The 18,456-nt window shown below is 36.7% G+C and overlaps 1 protein-coding gene across 17 annotated transcripts in view; it reads left to right on the plus strand.

Annotated features, from left to right (window-relative positions):
• The window catches only part of FRYL (FRY like transcription coactivator), a 282,324-nt gene that overhangs the window by 243,694 nt on the left and 20,174 nt on the right, over positions 1 to 18,456 (plus strand). For 16 of the 17 annotated variants that reach the window (XM_054253361.2, XM_078367237.1, XM_078367241.1 and 13 more), the window contains 8 exons: positions 1,355 to 1,525; positions 2,453 to 2,593; positions 5,722 to 5,919; positions 8,723 to 8,884; positions 9,016 to 9,090; positions 9,401 to 9,577; positions 13,423 to 13,623; positions 15,581 to 15,748. In XM_054253361.2, coding sequence (XP_054109336.2) covers positions 1,355 to 1,525; positions 2,453 to 2,593; positions 5,722 to 5,919; positions 8,723 to 8,884; positions 9,016 to 9,090; positions 9,401 to 9,577; positions 13,423 to 13,623; positions 15,581 to 15,748 — 1,293 coding nt within the window. Of the gene's footprint in view, positions 1 to 1,354; positions 1,526 to 2,452; positions 2,594 to 5,721; positions 5,920 to 8,722; positions 8,885 to 9,015; positions 9,091 to 9,400; positions 9,578 to 13,422; positions 13,624 to 15,580; positions 16,261 to 18,456 lie in introns of all 17 variants that reach the window. The other variant, XR_013533124.1, reaches the window with a different exon arrangement.

Raw genomic sequence — 18,456 nt, forward strand, 5'->3', positions numbered from 1 at the left:
ATTGCACAGCCTATATCCAAGGAATTTTCTCCCTTTTCAAAAAATAGGTTTTTTAAAATCATTCTTTAAAAAAAAATTAAGAATATAAGAATTCTATAAGAATGTTTTATTCTTCAGGAAAGTTTTTTATGTTTTAAAGAATTTAACAAATTGTGAAGTTATAAAATTATGTGACTTTTAATAATATGTTAAATTACTATATTTTGAAATGGAAATAGGAAATACCAACCAATTTTTTTTTTCTTTCTGAAGTCTGTTTATGGGTAAAAGACTACTGCATGAAATAAGCTGCTTTCAATGATTTTATAAAATAACTTCCCAGGTACTGTGTTAATAGTCTCTGCATGGCCTTGCATAATCTTTAATTTTGTGCTTGTTCCATTATAGTGTCCTAATGATGAATTTGAGGCCCTCCAAGCCTATTAAATGTATTCTGAATTACCAAAAATAGTGATATTTATTTGAAAAGTTGAAGACGTGTATATTTAAAAGGGCAATTTCTTTACCAAATGCTGTAGGTAGTTGTAAAAATACGAACAAAACATCAATAAGATGGAAGAATAAGTAAGGAAAAGGAAAAGCAGAAATGACAATGAGGCTAGCCCTGTATGACAGATTAGTGTGTAGGAGTAGCATGGCCCTTTTCCAGTTCTGCAGGGCTCAGTTTTTCCCTGGGAGAGGCCAGGGAACGTGGGAGTCAGTATATTTTGGAGTAGCCTCTAAAAGATTGGCCAAGGATTTTAGAGCTTTAGGTGATTTCCTAAAGAGCGGTTTGGGGTCCACCATTGGGGATTCTGGACTCCAAATTTTATCAGAGCCCCAGTGATGTCCTTTGACTATGTCACACATGTTGAGGCTGTTTGCAGCTGACTGCTATACTGAGACACCACGGACACAGCTGGAGGCTGAAGGATTTCCTCCCAGTCATAGCAGCTCGGAGCCTCCCTGAGAATTCCCTAGTTACGCCTGCCTGTGTATGCAGTTGTGCACTGATCCATCCTGGGTTTGACAAAGCAATTCCAAAATGATGTCCCAAGTTTACAGAACCATACATGGTTTCTGCCAGAGACAGTTTTACAGATCTTCAGACTGAAGAAGGCCATACTATATAATACCCACAAAGACATTTGACATATTAATCCTCTTCCTGTACCATCTCTTATTATTCTCTGAAGAATGCCTTGTGCTTTTTTCTCATTTCACTTTTCTACTGTATTGAAGTAAAATACATTAAAACCATTATACATCTAAATTATTTCATTAAGCAGATACATTTACCATAAAATCAAACTTTGTGTTGTTAAACTTTGTGTTGTTATTTTAAGTGAATGAAATAATTTTATTTGTTTTCTAGGTTTGTGCAGAAGAAAAATGCCCAACACTTGTCAATCTGGCACACATGATGAGTTTGTACAGTACGCACACATATTCCAGAGACTGCTCTAACTGGATCAATGTCGTGTGCAGATACGTGCATGACTCCTTCTCAGATACAACATTTAATCTTGTGACTTATCTTGCGGAGGTAAATTTACCAAAAATGTATATATATTTTTATTTACACTATGTGCATGTATATATATATATATTTTTTTTAACTACTCTGTAGGATCTTTTCAAGTTGGATTTATTTGCAGAAGTACCAATATTAACTGACACTCAAATTGTCCAAGAGTCAATATAGATAATAATTTTTAAGATAAAAATATAGGTAATTCCTATCAAGTGTAAAAGAAGTCTTTATTAAAGGTGGGTTGTTTCCATGTCCAGTGTTTATATCCTTATTTGCTATCCTTAAGTGACATGAAATTAAAAATAATGTACACTTTACCTAATTAAAAATGGAGAATGCGTTTTTAGTGGTCCTGATTCTAGAGAATGGTTATAATTTTTATTTCTACAAAATTAGGTTTTGGGCTTAGAAATCTTTTCTAGAATAATAATTACAGCATATAAAAGTATTTCTGCTGGAAAAGTTTTTAGTTTGATGATACTTCTGCTTCCTATCTAAAATATAATTTTGAGGCAGTAAAATATGGATTATAAAAAATAGCCCTAGAACAGCATAAAAAGTTAATATTTATTTGATGCTTAAGAAATAACTTTATGCCCAGAAAAGTAAATTACTAAATAGATAGGCACAAAGAAAAAGTCAAAAGCAAGAGATTCCTAGTCACTAAAAATGTTTGTCAGCTTATAATAAAATAATACCTACTAAATTAAAGAAATAAAACACTGTGATTTAGATGAAAGCTATTTCTCCTTTCTCAACCAAGGAAAAATAACAGTAATAGATGCTGCCTTTTACTTTATTTGTCTCTAGATTTCTAATTCACCTAACTATAAACTCATAGGCTAAATCTATGTTTTTCAGCCTCTTAAATGTAAATATTGAGTTTTTGTTGAACCTGATTAAAGTATACTTTAATATTACTTTTAATATTATTTTTAGCTATTAGAAAAAGGATTGTCCAGTATGCAGCAGTCATTACTACAGATTATTTATAGTCTGTTGAGTCACATTGACCTGTCTGCAGCCCCAGCCAAGCAGTTTAATCTGGAGATCATAAAGATTATTGGCAAATATGTACAGGTGAGTGACCACAAAACTTAATGTAACCTTGTTCATCTCAAAATGACTTACAATCACACAATATCGGAAATGCCTTAAATGTTGAAGAATAGGAAAGTGGTTCAACCATGAGTCGTTTTTAGGATATTAACAATATGGAAAATGTTCTCAATGTATGTGACAAAAACCAGAATCTGAATTGGTATGATTTCTACTTTTCATTTTAAGAATTTCTGTAATGTTCTCTAATGACTGGAAGGAATGCACATACACATTGCAGCAGTCACAACTCTGGAAATTAGGACTGTGACTCATTGGTTGTTTTTGTTTTTGTTTTTGTTTTGAGACAGAGTCTTGCCCTGTTGCCCAGGTTGGAGTGCATTGGCGCAATCTTGGCTCACTACAGCCTCCACCTTCTAGATTTAAGCGATTCTCCTGCCTCAGCTTCCCAAGTAGCTGGGATTGCAGGCATGCATCACCACACCCAGCTAATTTTTGTATTTTTAGTAGAGACAGGTTTTGCCATGTTGGCCAGGCTACTCTCAAACTCCTGACCTCAGGTGATCTGCCCGCCTCAGCCTCCCAAAGTGCCGGGATTACAGGTGTGAGCCACCACACCTGGCCTCATTGTTCTTTCTTTCTTCACACCTTTCTATTTTTTTTAACAAGGTTCCACATAAGTCAACATACACTGCTTTTAGAAACAGAAAACCTCTTTGAAGAGTTTGTATTTTAGAGCTTTTTTATATGTCTGATAAAAAGTCCCAAATATTTAAAAGTAGAAAATAAAACTCGACTTAAATGTACATGATGACAATTCGGCCTGGTCTTTGCTGAATTTCACCTTTGAGCTGTCAGTTAAGAAAGGCATTGCTGAGCAGATCAATAGGGTGGATACAACTCATCAAAGAGAACAAGCTCATTAACACCCTTAATAGATTAATATGTTGTGTTTATACTCCAGTTATGTTTTCATTCACTAGAGCAGAACTTATAAAGGGAAATACTTAGCTGGCAAGGAATTTATTCTAGTTCATATCTGAAAGTAATAAAATTGTAGTAAAATGTTTTCAGTGATTCAGTTATGTAATCCAGATTACCTCTTCCATTCCCTTGAAAATGAGTGATTGCATGTATCCAAAAAATGGAAGATTTTCTGGTTGGCCATATTTATCTTCTGTCTTACCCCTCAATGAGTGAGGTTTTACTAGACAGCAATTATATCTCTTTCTAAAGCACATTTCTCTTTTCTTCTTAAACCTTAAAAAAAAAACTTACCAAATATGTGCTATGTTTTACATAGAAACAGATACCACATTGAATTTACTACCTTAGGAACCATAGGTATAGTTCTTATCTTTAGAACCACAAGCTCAATTTGCCAGTGGACAAGCAGGTAATCAGAGGGAGCACACAGATCTATGGCTATGTGAACTGCACACTCCCCATCTCAAAGGAGCCACACAAGTTAGCTTCCCCTGGTGGTTTTCATGTTAGTATATGGGTCCAGTGTGGCCAGACTTCTCATTTTTAGAGAAGCTGGAAATCTACATTTTTCTGTAAAATCTCCTGATTTTAAAATGTTGACTCAATTTTTTTTCCAGATTTCTTTGTAAATGTGTGAATCAAGATCATATTTAGCTGATGGCTCAGCACAGCTGCTGGCTTGTGCTTTACTAAACATCTAAATATTTCACAGAATTGAGTTATTGATAATCTTTTACATTTAAACACAATCAACAATATAATGTATAAAAATATCCCTAAAGTTTAGCATTTCATGATGCCCAGAGATTGTAATTATTTCTGTCAGAAAAAAAATGATGATTATTTCTACTAGGTCATGATTTTGTTAAATGTAAACTTTTTTTTTTTTTTGAGAACCGAGTCTCACTTTGTTGCCCAAGCTGAAGTGCAGTGGTGCGATCTCGGCTCACTGCATCCTCTGCTTCCCAGGTCCAAGCAATTGTCTTGCCTCACCCTCCCAAGTAGCTGGGATTAGAGGAACATGCCACCATGCCTGGATAATTTTTGTAGAGATGTTGGCCAGGCCAGTCTGAAACTCTGACCTCAAGTGATCTGCCCACACTGGCCTCCCAAAGTGCTGGGATTACAGGCGTGAGCCACTGCTCCCAGCCTTTAAACTACTTTTTACAGTGCTGTTCTTAAAATGTCACAGTGTCATGTAGACCTTCTTATTGTCAAATATTTTGTGTTTTGAGTGTCTTCATAGCAAGATGTTATGAACTCAATTAGCCTAGTTTTGCCAAAGATTTTTTACTTCCCTTTTTTGGTGTTTTAATGGTACTTTTCTTTCCTCAGATATCAGCTGTGAAAGAACATGTATAATATAATACAAGGTTGAGATGTGGTTTTTGGTACCATAAATAACAAGTAGTTTTTTCTATGTATTCTTTTCAATGGGTGGTAAAAGAAAGATACTATAAATTCTTTATCAAATATTGACTTCTCTACATGCATGTCTATCTCATAAATCATTCCTAAATTGTGTTGGCAGGAATATACAAAACTAAGACAAACAGAAAAAAAAGAATTTTTTTAAGCCAAAATATGTAGGGAAAAAACCTTGCCCTATACAACTCAGAAATCCCTGAGAACATCAGTTTAGCATGGTATTTACACTCAGTATTTGGGGCCTGGGCCATCAAGAAAAAAAGTCCTAAGTATATTTTAGTATTTTAATCTTTTTATGTCTAAAAAGGCAAGTATTTATTTAAAAATTTTTATCTGCAGAGACTTAAAATACTTCAATTTTAGAGTTTCAAAGCTATAAACTTTATTCACCTAAAAGTTGATGTATATGCAAATCTTTTGTTTACCACTACTGCCAAATTACTGTGTCAGTCTGTCCAAATTAATGACAATTACAAAGCACTTACTGGGAGAAAAGCAAGAGATTTGAGTTGGGTGTCATTATTACACATATGGTATCTGATAAATCTAACAGTACAAAAAATAACTTGTGTTTTCTTTCCTTTTGTAACTCAGACCTTTCGTTAAGGATCTTAAAAATGAATAATTTTTACAAGTGTTTTGTAGAAATAATATTTTCATGATGTACAGTAAATTTTTCTTCTTAGTTGAATGTGCATTTGTAACTTTTATGTGTCAACTATTCTTTAAACCAGAGTCCTTACTGGAAGGAAGCCCTTAACATATTAAAGCTGGTGGTGTCACGCTCTGCAAGCCTCGTCGTACCCAGTGATATCCCCAAGACCTATGGAGGAGATATAGGTTCCCCTGAAATATCCTTCACTAAAATTTTTAATAATGTTTCTAAGGAGTTGCCTGGGAAGACCTTAGATTTTCATTTTGATATATCTGAGGTAAGATGCTCAGGAATGATGAAGATACTCTATTAGGAATTTTCATTTGTTTGTTTATTCATTCTTTCATTCAACAAACATTGATTGAGCTCATACGCAGTATTAGAAAAACAGTGTGGGGTTGTGGGGAAGGCCTGCTGTCCGAAAGCTTACTGTCTGTTGGGGAAATAGACTGTACATTCCCCATCTAAAAGGTGCGTCACAACTTAACTTTCCAGCAGCGTTTAGCCTAGCAGCTAAACATTGTGATCAGCGCTCAGCTGGAGTAAATTAAAAGTGCTAGGGGAATATGTAGATCTGTCTAAAGGAGTGGTTTCAGAAAGGAGCCAACATCTGAGCTGAGTGTTGAAAGACAAGTAATCCTAGACCAGGCATATATGGCAGTTTGGGGAGGGGAGGTTAAATGCACAGAAATGGAGAACGTGTGAATGAAGGCTTGTTAAGTGTGAGAAAGCATTACAAGGTATGCTGTACTAGTTGGAAGTGTCCAGAATTCAAAAAAATGCAGGTAGAGTGTGATGAGAGATGAAGCTGAAGGCATAGGAAGGGGCAAGATCATGGGGCTCTTGCATTTCATAGTAACAAGCTGGTTTTGTCTAAATCAGTAGGAACTCTTAAAGGATTTTTAGTTGGCATAGGCATATTAGGGTTTGCATTTTAGAAGGATCACTCTACTCATAGGATAGAAAATAGAGCAGGGAGGGGAAGACGACAATTGTTAAGGAATCAGAAGAATTTGGGCGAAAGATAATGTGGGACTGTCCCAAGAGAATTGCAGAGGTAATGAAGAAGGAAGAGAGATGGTTTACAAAAAGACCAAGGAAGTAACTGATGGGATTTAATGGGAAAGTGGGGAAGAGGCATCAAAGTTTGATGAATGGCTTGACAGGTAGATGCATGTTATACCATTCAGAGAGTGGGAATGCAGGAACGGATCTTATAGCAAGGAAGGAGAAGGCAATGAGTTCCGTCTTGGACATGTTGACTCAGAAGTGTTCGAGAACCATACTAAAAGAGGTGCCTGGTGGTCAATTAAATTTGGGGATCTTTAGTTTTAGAGGAAAACTTGGGTGGATGTAACAAATTAAGAGTTTTGGTATTGTATTGGTTTTGGTATTGTATAAGTGGGTGGCTGAAACCATGGAAGGAATACTAAAAAGGCTACAATGAAAGGAAACCTGAGAAGCCAGATATTTTAGGGCTAGACAGAGGCGGGGCCCACCAGTCTGGAAGGAACCCTGGACCCTGGCTATGCTGTATATTTATACAAATCTCATTTAAAGATTTCTCATCCTTGCTGAGAGAACAATTTATTTTCCCCCTCTGGCACCTGAGCCCACTCTTGGTGCCGAAATGCTACTTAAATGGTCTTCCAGAAGCCAAGGGAGGAACTTTTCAAGAAGGAAGTTATTGATCAAGTATTGTAATGTTGAGAAAAATTAAAAATCGAAGCTCTACTTACCTTTTGTTGATTAGAATTATATAGATAAAAAATGTTTTATTGCAGTTTAATCTTGGCATTAGAATTTATCCTACACTTAATTTTTTTAGATAGAAAGTATATGTGTTACTAATGTTTTAGTTAATAACATCTGAGCATTTCTAACAAGGTGTGTGTATAATAGCATGGGAATATGGTAGAGAAGTTTGGCTTTCCTTTTCCTTCTGATTCAGAAATCAATTGTGTAATTTAATTTTATTATTTGAAGCAGTGATGCAAATTCTCAAAACATTTTATATACTTAATTGGTTTCATCAAAAATTCCTCAGTACCTGCCAAGCATAAGTACTGGAGATATACCGAAGGTACAGAGGTGATCACACATGGTCCAAGGGATTCATGTGTGGTAGGGAAGTCAGGTGCGTAAACAGCTTACAGTCAGCACGGTAAGTGTCTAAGGTTGATTACACAGAGGTGGTGGTGGTAGAATAGAAGGCCTCCTTGGAAGTCTGGAGTCATCATTAAAAGATGGTTAGAAGTTTACTTAGTGGATATTCCGTGCAATGGGGGCAACATAGACTAAAACATGGGTCTATAAAAGACCATGGTATGTTAGGAAAACAAGAGCAAGCTCAGGTTTGCTGGTGTGTGAAGTTCAGGGAGGGGTAAGTAGTCGTAGTTGAGGCTAGGGAGAGAAGAAGGATGATCAGTTGAGCATAAAGGGATTCGTATGACATGCAGATGAGTTAGAATTTTATTTTCAAATGCAAATTTAAAACACTTTACAAAGTCAAATATAAACAAATTTTTGATTGTCATAGAACTTTTACTGAAATGAATTTTGGAAGTATTACACATCAGAGTTGTAGTAAGAAGCTACATAGAAATGTTCCCTTTTGTTACTTATCTTCAGTATTTGCTAAACCACATTGTTCAAGCATACTTAACAATAGGCATTGAAAAAGCGCCAAAATTTAACAGATATTAAGTCTGAGTGGTAAGAAAACATGATTTAATATTTAAAATGTAAATCTTTTTTATGTTTTCTGAGTTTTGGGCATATTTTATAATCATGGTGGGAGAAGGTAGAGGTGGTGGTTTTTAAAGAATGCAGATTATATTTAAAATAGAAGCAAGCTTTCTGATAATCTCAGATACAAAGTTATTTCCAGTAAAGCCTCTTGATTAAAAAATATATATCATTACCTTTGAGCTTTGTTAACATCCACCTCATGCAAAGTAATTTCTCTCCTCATGTTGTTTTTTGTTTGTAAAAAATATTATAGGTGCACTATTAACCCTTTTATGTTTCTTTTATGTTGAAATATTTCTGCCAAACACTGGCATTTTGTTTTTGTGTAGACACCAATTATTGGAAACAAATATGGTGATCAGCACAGTGCAGCTGGAAGAAATGGAAAACCAAAAGTTATTGCTGTCACTAGAAGTACTTCCTCAACTTCTTCTGGTTCTAATTCTAATGCCTTGGTTCCTGTTAGTTGGAAAAGGCCACAGTTATCCCAGGTACGTAAAGAATATCAAAATGGAATATTCATAGAATAGAAGAATCAGTTTTGTTACATGTATGAAAATTTGAGTATTTGTCTTCTTTTATCAGTAGTCCTAACATTTTAATTTTTTGTTTTTTTCTTTAGCGAAGAACAAGAGAAAAGCTAATGAATGTGCTTTCTCTCTGTGGTCCAGAATCTGGCCTCCCAAAGAATCCATCAGTGAGTAATCATGAAGGCCTGTGTCAAGGTCTCAAAGATCATGTTATTCCATGAAGAAATGATGTCTCCTTGCTTGCCTTTTTAATTTACCTTACTTATGGTATTAACTCAGAATGAAAAAAAATATATCTTCTCTCTTGTGACATCTGACAGCCATACTAACTAGGTGTTCAACTAGTTAAACATGAAGACCAAATTTAAGCTCATTGAATTCATTGAAGAATTAGGCCTTCAGTGGCTCTTGGGGTATCTCATATGCAGAGTGACAAATCTGATGGATGGACTTTTTTTTTTTTTTGTCGGTCATCAGGTTGTATTTTCTTCTAATGAAGATCTGGAAGTCGGGGACCAACAGACTAGCCTAATTTCTACAACAGAAGACATAATTCAAGAGGAAGAAGTAGCTGTGGAAGATAATAGCAGTGAACAACAGTTCGGTGTTTTTAAGGATTTTGACTTTTTAGATGTTGAACTGGAAGATGCAGAGGTAAGGATGTAGGCTTTCTATGCTAATATTTGTAGAAGAGTTGTATGAGAATTAAGGATTTGATCACAGGATCTTTCCTTATTGAGGTCAGTGTAAGGTCAACAAGGCAACTATCTTAATTAGGAACTAAATTTGATTACTACAATTAGTCAATAGCAGACTAAGTCTGAGAGAAAAGGAACATTCAATTTTTCATTTTTCTCTTTAAAAATATAAAATTAAAAAATGGATTTCATTTTCAGGGTATGCTTAGACTTAAATGTTTTGCATGATCTGTTTTTACAAATTAATATGCAGCCAAGTGGTAAAAATTTATATTAAAGTTGATTAAGCACAACTTTAAAGAGAGTTGCACTTAGCACTAAATTGGTATCACAAAGGGTTTGGCTTTCTAGAACTCTCCCCTTTGGCAAATGAGATAGATTCTTTCTATGACATTCCAAATCACTTTCTTCTTTATGATGTAGGTAACTTTCAAATGCCTGGTTTCATTTAATACTCAAAGGGTTTCTCCTCTAAATTGATTTAGTCTGGATTATATTATATTGGTAGTTATGTCAATTTAGATGCTTCCTAAATTGAAGTTAAAACTCAAAAAGTAGATTTATTAGCCCACAAAACTGAGCTAGTCCAGAGTTAGAGCTTATATTTAGATATGGCTCAGTGAAGTCTGTGGCTGTTTCTCTGCAGTTTTCTAGGCTCTGTCCTTCTCTGCAAGTCGGCTGGACCTCAGACAGCAGCAAAACAGTCATCATTGCTGGGTAGTCTTATTCCCACACACAGCAATATTTGGAGGAAGTGAGGGTCACTTCCAGAAATGTTCTTAGAAAAGTAAAGAAGTTGCTTTCCGAAATGCTCTTAGCAGACTTCTTGTCACACTTCACTGGCCCAAGTTAGGACACATGCTACTTTCTTAAACAATCACTGTGGTAAATAGAATAGGATTATCCTGGTTGTCTTAGGCTATTTAGGGATCCATTGCTGTAGCTGAGCTCAGTTCCCCAAACTGCAGTCTCTTAAAACCTGCACAGTTTATATCAAATCGATTTTTAAAAAATGAATATTTTAAAATGTCTACAAATATCTGTATGCAAGAGCAAAATGCCTTAATACCAAGTATCTATATATCATATCTTGATGTATCTTTTTCTAAAGAGTCAAAACTCATCATATAGCTCATATGCATTCAACTTTCATATACATATACAACTCATATACAGTTCATATACATTCATCAGCTCTCATATACATATACAACTCATTTACATGCCCAGCTCATATATATTCAACTCTCATATACATATAACTACTCATACATTCATCAACTCTCATATACACATATAACTCAAATATATATACAACGCATACACATCTCATACACATTCATCACCTCTTCCTGCAGGGATGTTTCCTCTGGCTTTAATAGGTGAGTCAGAGGAAAGAAATGCAGTGCACTCTCCCATATCACACTGTTCATTGTCCATGAAAGACCAGTTTAGGGAAGTGAAGTTCCCTCTCCTCAGCATGCCTCAGGGCCCCCTGCAGATGTGAGGATGTGACCATGTTGCCTCCAAGTAATACAAATGCCTCATGTCAGCTTAGGAGCCGTGTAGGCTTCTATAGAATACTCCACCATTTACTACATTTTCCCAAAGACACAATTGTATAGGTTCCTAGGAACTCAAGAACAAGTATTATTCAGCACCTTGCAGGGCAGTACCTTTTAAACCTTTTTTTGATACTAATCCATAGTTAATATATTTTATATCACATCCAATTATATATATGCCTTTAAAAATAAAGGTTTCAAGAATATGCATCCAAACTCTATGCTATGCATACTGATATTTTCTGTTCTCTTCCTTTTATTTTTTTTTTCCCAAAAAGTGTAGGTCACCCCCCTAAAATTAGTTTCACACTTATCGTTTGAAAAACGATATTGTAGGGAATAGGACAGACTTGCACAGCCAGGTAACAGAGTGGGATGGGCTGAAGAGACCTGCTGCCCTACCGAAGGCCGGGAGCAGCTTCTAAACTCTTGTGTAGTTATTTGCTTTTTTCAGTCCACAATTTAAATTTCTATAGGCAGGCTCTTGACATTTTTGTACTGGTAAGATTATTTTTCTTTTTGTTTGCCTTTTTTTGTTGTTGTTTAAAGTGCACTGTAAATGCTTTCAAGTTCATTCAGCGCTCCAAAATGTCAGTGGTAATGAACATGGCTTTTAATAGAACCTTAGTCAGAATGGATTACGGATGTTCACTGTAGTTCTGTCTTTAATTCAAGTCATAGTAATCAGGGGTGGGATGGAGCATGCTAATTTATCCCTCATAATTAGGCCAAATCAGCGATACAGATTTTCTAAAACCTGGATATAGTCTTGTTTAAAATATGGTGACAGGAAATACTTTGATTGCTGCAAAACAAACTTAACCAGTAATGAAAATTATAATAAAATATCTCCTCACTTTGAAAGCCCACAGTGCATATTCATTCATTCACCAAATACATATTGAGGGCTGCTGCCATTATGTATTTTGATACATAATATTTGAAATGACATGTTCTAGGAAGGTGATTTTCAAACTCTGACCTGCAGGGTCCTAGGGCTTCTAAGGAACCTTCAGAAACAGCAGGGACAGATCCAAGGACCTAATGGCCAACCTCCTAGACACCTTCAACCAGAGAAGCTCTGGTTTTCTCAGTTTTGCACAGTTGACTTACATCTAAAATTTCATTTAAAATAAGTATTCTTCCGCTTCAAAACAAAAAGATTTGAAAACTTCTAATCTGGACAATTACTGTGTAAAGGGATACAGAAAAAAACGTCATATTTTGCTAGCCAACTCAGTATGGTTTGTCATATCAAGGCCTAAGAAAAATTGTAAGGATTATATCCTTACAAAAGGAGGAACAGCTTAAAATAACAGAGACATAACTTATATAAATCCTTAAGTGGGAGAAAGTGAAACTTGTCTTATTTCCTCTTGACCTTCTGAAATTGGCAACAGTTAATGTTTTGATGGCTATGATCTTGGTTGTAAATTATATTTTATAATAAAAAATGACCATTGAATTTAGCCAGAGCTTAACCTACTGACTAAAGTAATTGTGACCTTGTGTGTTGTCAACTGCGTGTGGGTATTTGAAGTCAGTTTTTGCATTGTACTAAGTATTAAACCTTTGTAAATCTTGAAGATTTTCTTAAAGTTTGTGTTGCCAAAGTGTATCATAGAAATGTTGTTTTAAATGTCTGTCTCTGACTTTTTCACAACATATTTTGCATAAAAAAAGGTTTGAATCATATGTTGACTTTCTGCACAAAGCTTAATCCAGAGCTTGAATCAGTCTTTGGGTTTGAGAAATCACAAAGAGTTTTCCCCAAAAGTGTAGTGTATATTTAAATGTTTGTCTTCGTTTTTTTCTAATTCTGTGTGTTTTCCTTTTTGCTAACCAGGAGCTGCAGGTAAGTTGCAGCCTGGTGTTGTGAGTTGTTTATTTGTTGTCATCTGTGATGTATTTGTCTTCTTTGTGGTCTCATTCATGTTTGTGTATTAGAATAGAAATGGCTTAGATAGTAGATTTAATTGGTCCCCGGTAATACAAGATAGAAAGTCAAGAAAATTATTTAGTTAAAACAGGTTGTCAACCAAATAATTGTGATCTTTTAAAATATCAATATTTAATGGTGTGTTAACAGTTTAAAGAAATTGAAGGGCTGATTGAAACTCTGCTTTTAATAATTCATTAAGTATTTTTCATCTTTGTATATGTTTTTCTGGTATATTACATTTAGTACATTTAGAAACGTATCTGAGATTTTAGAAATCATGTCTTGCTTTTCCAGGGTGAAAGTATGGACAACTTCAACTGGGGAGTCCGCAGGCGCTCACTGGACAGTATTGACAAAGGGGACACTCCATCCCTCCAGGAGTACCAGTGCTCTAGTAGCACCCCCAGCCTGAACCTTACCAACCAGGAGGATACAGATGAGTCCTCGGAAGAAGAAGCCCTTACAGCAAGCCAGATACTCTCACGCACACAAATGGTATACAGTTCCCTTCTCCTACAGTAACAGTTGCTCTCATTTTCCTCTTAACTTCCAACTTCGTAATTATTGTTTCCTGATTTTCCAGTTTTAATTTCCGCGTAGGTGAAATGCACACACTGAAATGAATTTACAGGATTGCAGCAGTAATGGAGTACCGTGTTGTTACTCATGACAGCACCAAAAGCACTAAACTTAGTAGGTTGATACTGCACACCTATTAGCTGCTAGGACATAACTTCTCTTGCTTCTATCCTAGTCACAATGAGTTGTTTTGGGCCCTAGAGGCCTTCAAGGATAGTATATTTCCGGTATCACTGTGCGTACCAACACCATTTAATTCACCACCTGCTTTTCTTTTCTTTTTCTTTTTCTTTTTCTTTTTCTGAGACAGAGTCTTACTCTGCCGCCAGGCTGGAGTACAGCGGCACAATCTTGGCTCGCTGCAACCTCCGCCTCCTGGGTTTAAGCGATTACCCTGCCTCAGCCTCTGAAATAGCTGGGACTACAGGCATGCACCACCACGACTGGCTAATACTTTGTATTTTAGTAGAGATGGGGTTTCACCATGCTGGCCAGGATGGTCTCGATCTCTTGACCTCACACTACCCATTTTTCTTTCCTAGTTAGTGTAGTATAGAAAGAGCACAACTTTGGTCCCTTTCAAGATCAAGTAAAGAGTGAGTGGAAAATGAAAGCTGCAAGAGTACCCTGTTATTTCAGAAGAGTCGGGGTGTACAAAAGCCAGTAGTAGGGCTGGAACTTGAAGACGGCACTGTAAAGAAGGAGAAGGCACGAGGAGTAGCTACCCTGGTACATGTGATAAGGAAGCGACCAGTGGAGACCAGACACCAGCTATGGTTACACAGCTCTTATATGAATGCCTCCTTTTTTTATTCTTTAGGGACAGGGTCTCACACCATCACCCAGGCTAGAGTACAGTGGTGCAACCATAGCTCCCTGTATTCTTAAACCCCAGGGCTCAAGTGATCCTCCTGCCTCAGATTCTCAAGTAGCTAGGACTACAGGTGCACACCACATATGCACAGCTAATTTTTTCAATTTTTTGTAGAGATGAGGTCTTGCTATGTTGCCCAGGTTAGTCTTGAACTCCTGGCCTCAAGTGGTTCTCCCGCCTCAGCCTCCCAAAGTGGCGGTAGCACAGGCATGAGCCGCTGCACTCAGCCACCTGCCTTTAATTTAGATCCATTTGCTCCACTCAGCCTGCTAGTCAAGTGCTGGCAATGATGTTGAATGGCAGGGCCTGAGCCGCATTAGGCAAAATCTAAAGTGGTCAGTTTGTGGTTGACATCCGGTCTTCTCTCCTGTTTTTACATCTCATTGGTGCCCCAGTTTGTCTTTCAACTAACTGCCTCTCTCCCATTTAAGTGTTCAATGATGAGCTGCTGCTGCTAACAGCAGCTGTGTTACCACTTACTGTCTACGTTCAAGGTGTTTTATGTGTATTAGTCACCATAACTCTCCTCCCAACACGCAAGGCAAGTATGGTTATCACAGTTCTGCATATTACATGACTTATCCCAGGACACACAGCTAGTCAGTAGATTCGAATCAACAGTGGTCTATCTCTAGTACCCATTCACTTAACCGCGCCACATAAAGCTTGGTCCTCCATGAATAAATTTGAATTCAGCTCCAATGTGAATTTCAGTTCAAGGTTAACGTAGTTACATAGAGCTCTTCCACTTTGCTAGTCTTTGTTTAGCAAAATTCAGCCTTTATTACTGCATACTTAGTTCTACGGAGGGGTTAGCTGCTTACCCTAACAACACCCATTCTGGTATAGACTGGAAGGAAAGAAAGATGATTTTAGGAAATCTCAGAAGCTCTTTATAACAAAGCCCCTAAAGTATTTTATGACAGAATGTTTCTTGTGGCTTTTGTGACAATCACTGACTCATAAATGAATTCCTCATTTTACTGTTTCTCTCTTTAGTTAAACAGTGAATCTGCTGCTGAGGGAACAATGCCAGACCATCCTGATTTACTTCTCCAGTCTCAAGATTCCACTGGCAGCATCACAACAGAAGAAGTGCTTCAAATAAGGGATGAGACCCCAACTTTGGAGGCTTCTCTAGATAATGCTAACATCCAGCTGCCTGAGGTGGGGAGAAATGGGGGCTGGTGCATGGCTAATCTGGGTTCTTTTTAGCACTCTTTTATAGCTCCTGCTTTTCTTTCAAAAGAGTTTTGAAATTGATTTGTTTCCAGTATTTCTAACCTGTTGAGTTATTTTAAATGAAATAGTCAAATCTGATTTTTTTTTTCTTAAGTTGATTAAGGAAATGACCTACAGGTTAAAAATAATCTTGTGTTTTTAATGAGCATTTTGCATTGCAGAACGTGATGAGGTTTATGTACTGACGCTTCTGGGGTTGGCGAGCATCATCTATTGTGCTGTATTTTCTTAGAAGGACCGCTTTGTTTTTTTCTTCTCTTTTTGCTTTGTGTTGGGTTTATGTGATTGGTGCTGTGATTGGGATTAAAACCTCAGGCCAGCTGTGTTAGCAGCTGTTAAATGAAATCATTTAAAAAGACTTTGGAACCACTAGTATGTTTTTTGGAAAGGCCTGTGAGAAGTAAACCAGATTTGAAGCTAATGACTGACCAAAATAAGTAAGTATTAGTATTTTTTTTAAGATTATTACAGTTTTTAAAAATGTAATTGATATAGTGCTGTCATATGTGCTTTTTTTATTCCTTGGTAAGTATTAGGAAATGCTATATTTTTGACCCTGTTCATCAAATTAATTTAGTTATTAGATCTAGTCAAGTTACCAGATCTTATTTTTGTAAGGTGATAAAACACTCTCACAGAACTGTTAGGCTGACTTTGTACATATTCGAACTTGAACAGTAAGTAGACACATTTTGAAATGAAGGCATTTTGGCTTCCTTATTAGCAAGCCATCTTTAAAATCCTCATACTAATATGGCTAAAGTTTAGATAATTCAACAAATAATTTATTGTGGTTTCAGTAGATGCCAGGCATTCAGCTAGGTGCTAGAAAGAAGAATAAAGCATAGATGGGCCTGTTCTCAGATAACATTCTCTTGCTGTCTATTAAGGAAGACAGAGAAGGCTTTAAAATGCATTTCAATATGGAAAATTCAATAATATGTTCAAGGCTTTACAAAAACTGAGAGGAAAGTAATCAGCTGTGCACTGGGGGCGATGGTAAGAAAGGGCAGGTTTCATGGCAACTGGGACATTCCAGGCAGAGGGATACAATGTAGAAAGGGATGGCAGTGTGAAATAGCATGGTGTGTCCAGCTACAAGCAGGAAATTCAGTATTTCTAGAGAATAAAATGGAAGAGCAGTAGGAGCAATGAATAGGGTCTAAGACAGGAGATGTCTTGTGTGCCACACGAAAGACTCAGACTTCATCTTGAGATAATAGACATTTTTATTCTTTCAAGAGATCCCTGTTAAATAAGAAGCACTGTACCAGATACCAAGATGGAAGCACACACCATGTGATCATTCATTTATGTAGCCAGTATCTACAGAGCGCCCACCTCATGCTAGGCACTAGGCTAGGTACAGGGCACATGGCAACTGTGACACAGATAAAGGCCTCTGGTGCTAGGGAGCTTCATTCTAGTAGGAGAGACAGATAATAAGCAGGTAAAACAAAATATAAATAATATGTCAGGAAGTGCTTATCTTATTCATCATACTAAGAACATCTCACAGTAATGTGGACTTGAGTAAAGGAGAAAGTTAGGGGTAGCATTTAAGGTAAAACCTAAATGACAAGAAGCAGCTCAACCCCTGAAGATTTGGAGAGAGAAGGTTCAAGGCAGAGGAAGCAGCTGTTAAAAAGGCCCTGATATATATGAAGGCCAGGCTGGAACGCAGTGAACAAGGAGAGGGGTGGGTCAAGGCGCTGTCATGACACGTGTCACAGGCCATGCAGCAGGTAACCATGGAAGAACATGATCTGATTATTTTTTAAAACCTTGGCCTTTCTTGTCGAAAATGGAAAGTAGGTTCTAGTTCCTGTCACAGAGAGCTTACAGTGAGGGATCATCATAGGAGGGCTGCAGTCTCATTGTGTCGGTGAAGTCTCTAAGACAGAGGCATGGAGGGTGGATTGGAGGAGATGAAGGAGCTAAGCTAGAAGAATATTAGCAAGAAGTAAGGAGGGCCTGACTAAGAGTACACAGACGTGAGAAACGTTTACAAGAGAGAACTGACAGAATTTAGAGATGCATTTTAAGTAGACTATATTCCTTTCCGTTGCTGGGAAGTTTATTAGTTATTAAGCCAAACTACGGTGCCTAGTTTGGATCACACCATACATTGTAACACCGGTGGATGAGAATGAAAGGGATATTTTGAAAGCATAGTATTTTCATTTAGAAACAGTTCTACTGATATTAAAACTATCACCAAAGGAATGGCTATCCACAGGGAATATAACAGCCTTATATCTGTTGGATGTATTGGCCTAATTTTTCTCTGCGTTGCCAAATGGTGTTAAATGACCCAAAATTGCTTCTTGTACCAAAAAAAAAAAAAAAAGGAGAAAAGCACCAAGATATTGAAATAAAACCATATTTTTAAAGCAACTTAAGGCAAAGAATATAATTAACTTTAATGGGTGAAATATTTTGTGAATTAAAGGAATAAATGCACTCCTAAAAATATTTATTAGAATTTCTTCCCTTAAATCATGTTAATATTGGAAAGATAAAATGGAGTAGGCTAAAGCATTTCATGCCATGAAAAACATTAGAGCTGCTTGTCCCTTCCTTCTCTGTAATATACACACATTACACTCTGATCTCTAGAAAGGATTAAGTTC

Source organism: Callithrix jacchus, chromosome 3, assembly GCF_049354715.1.
Source record: "Callithrix jacchus isolate 240 chromosome 3, calJac240_pri, whole genome shotgun sequence".
NCBI lineage: Eukaryota > Metazoa > Chordata > Mammalia > Primates > Cebidae > Callithrix > Callithrix jacchus.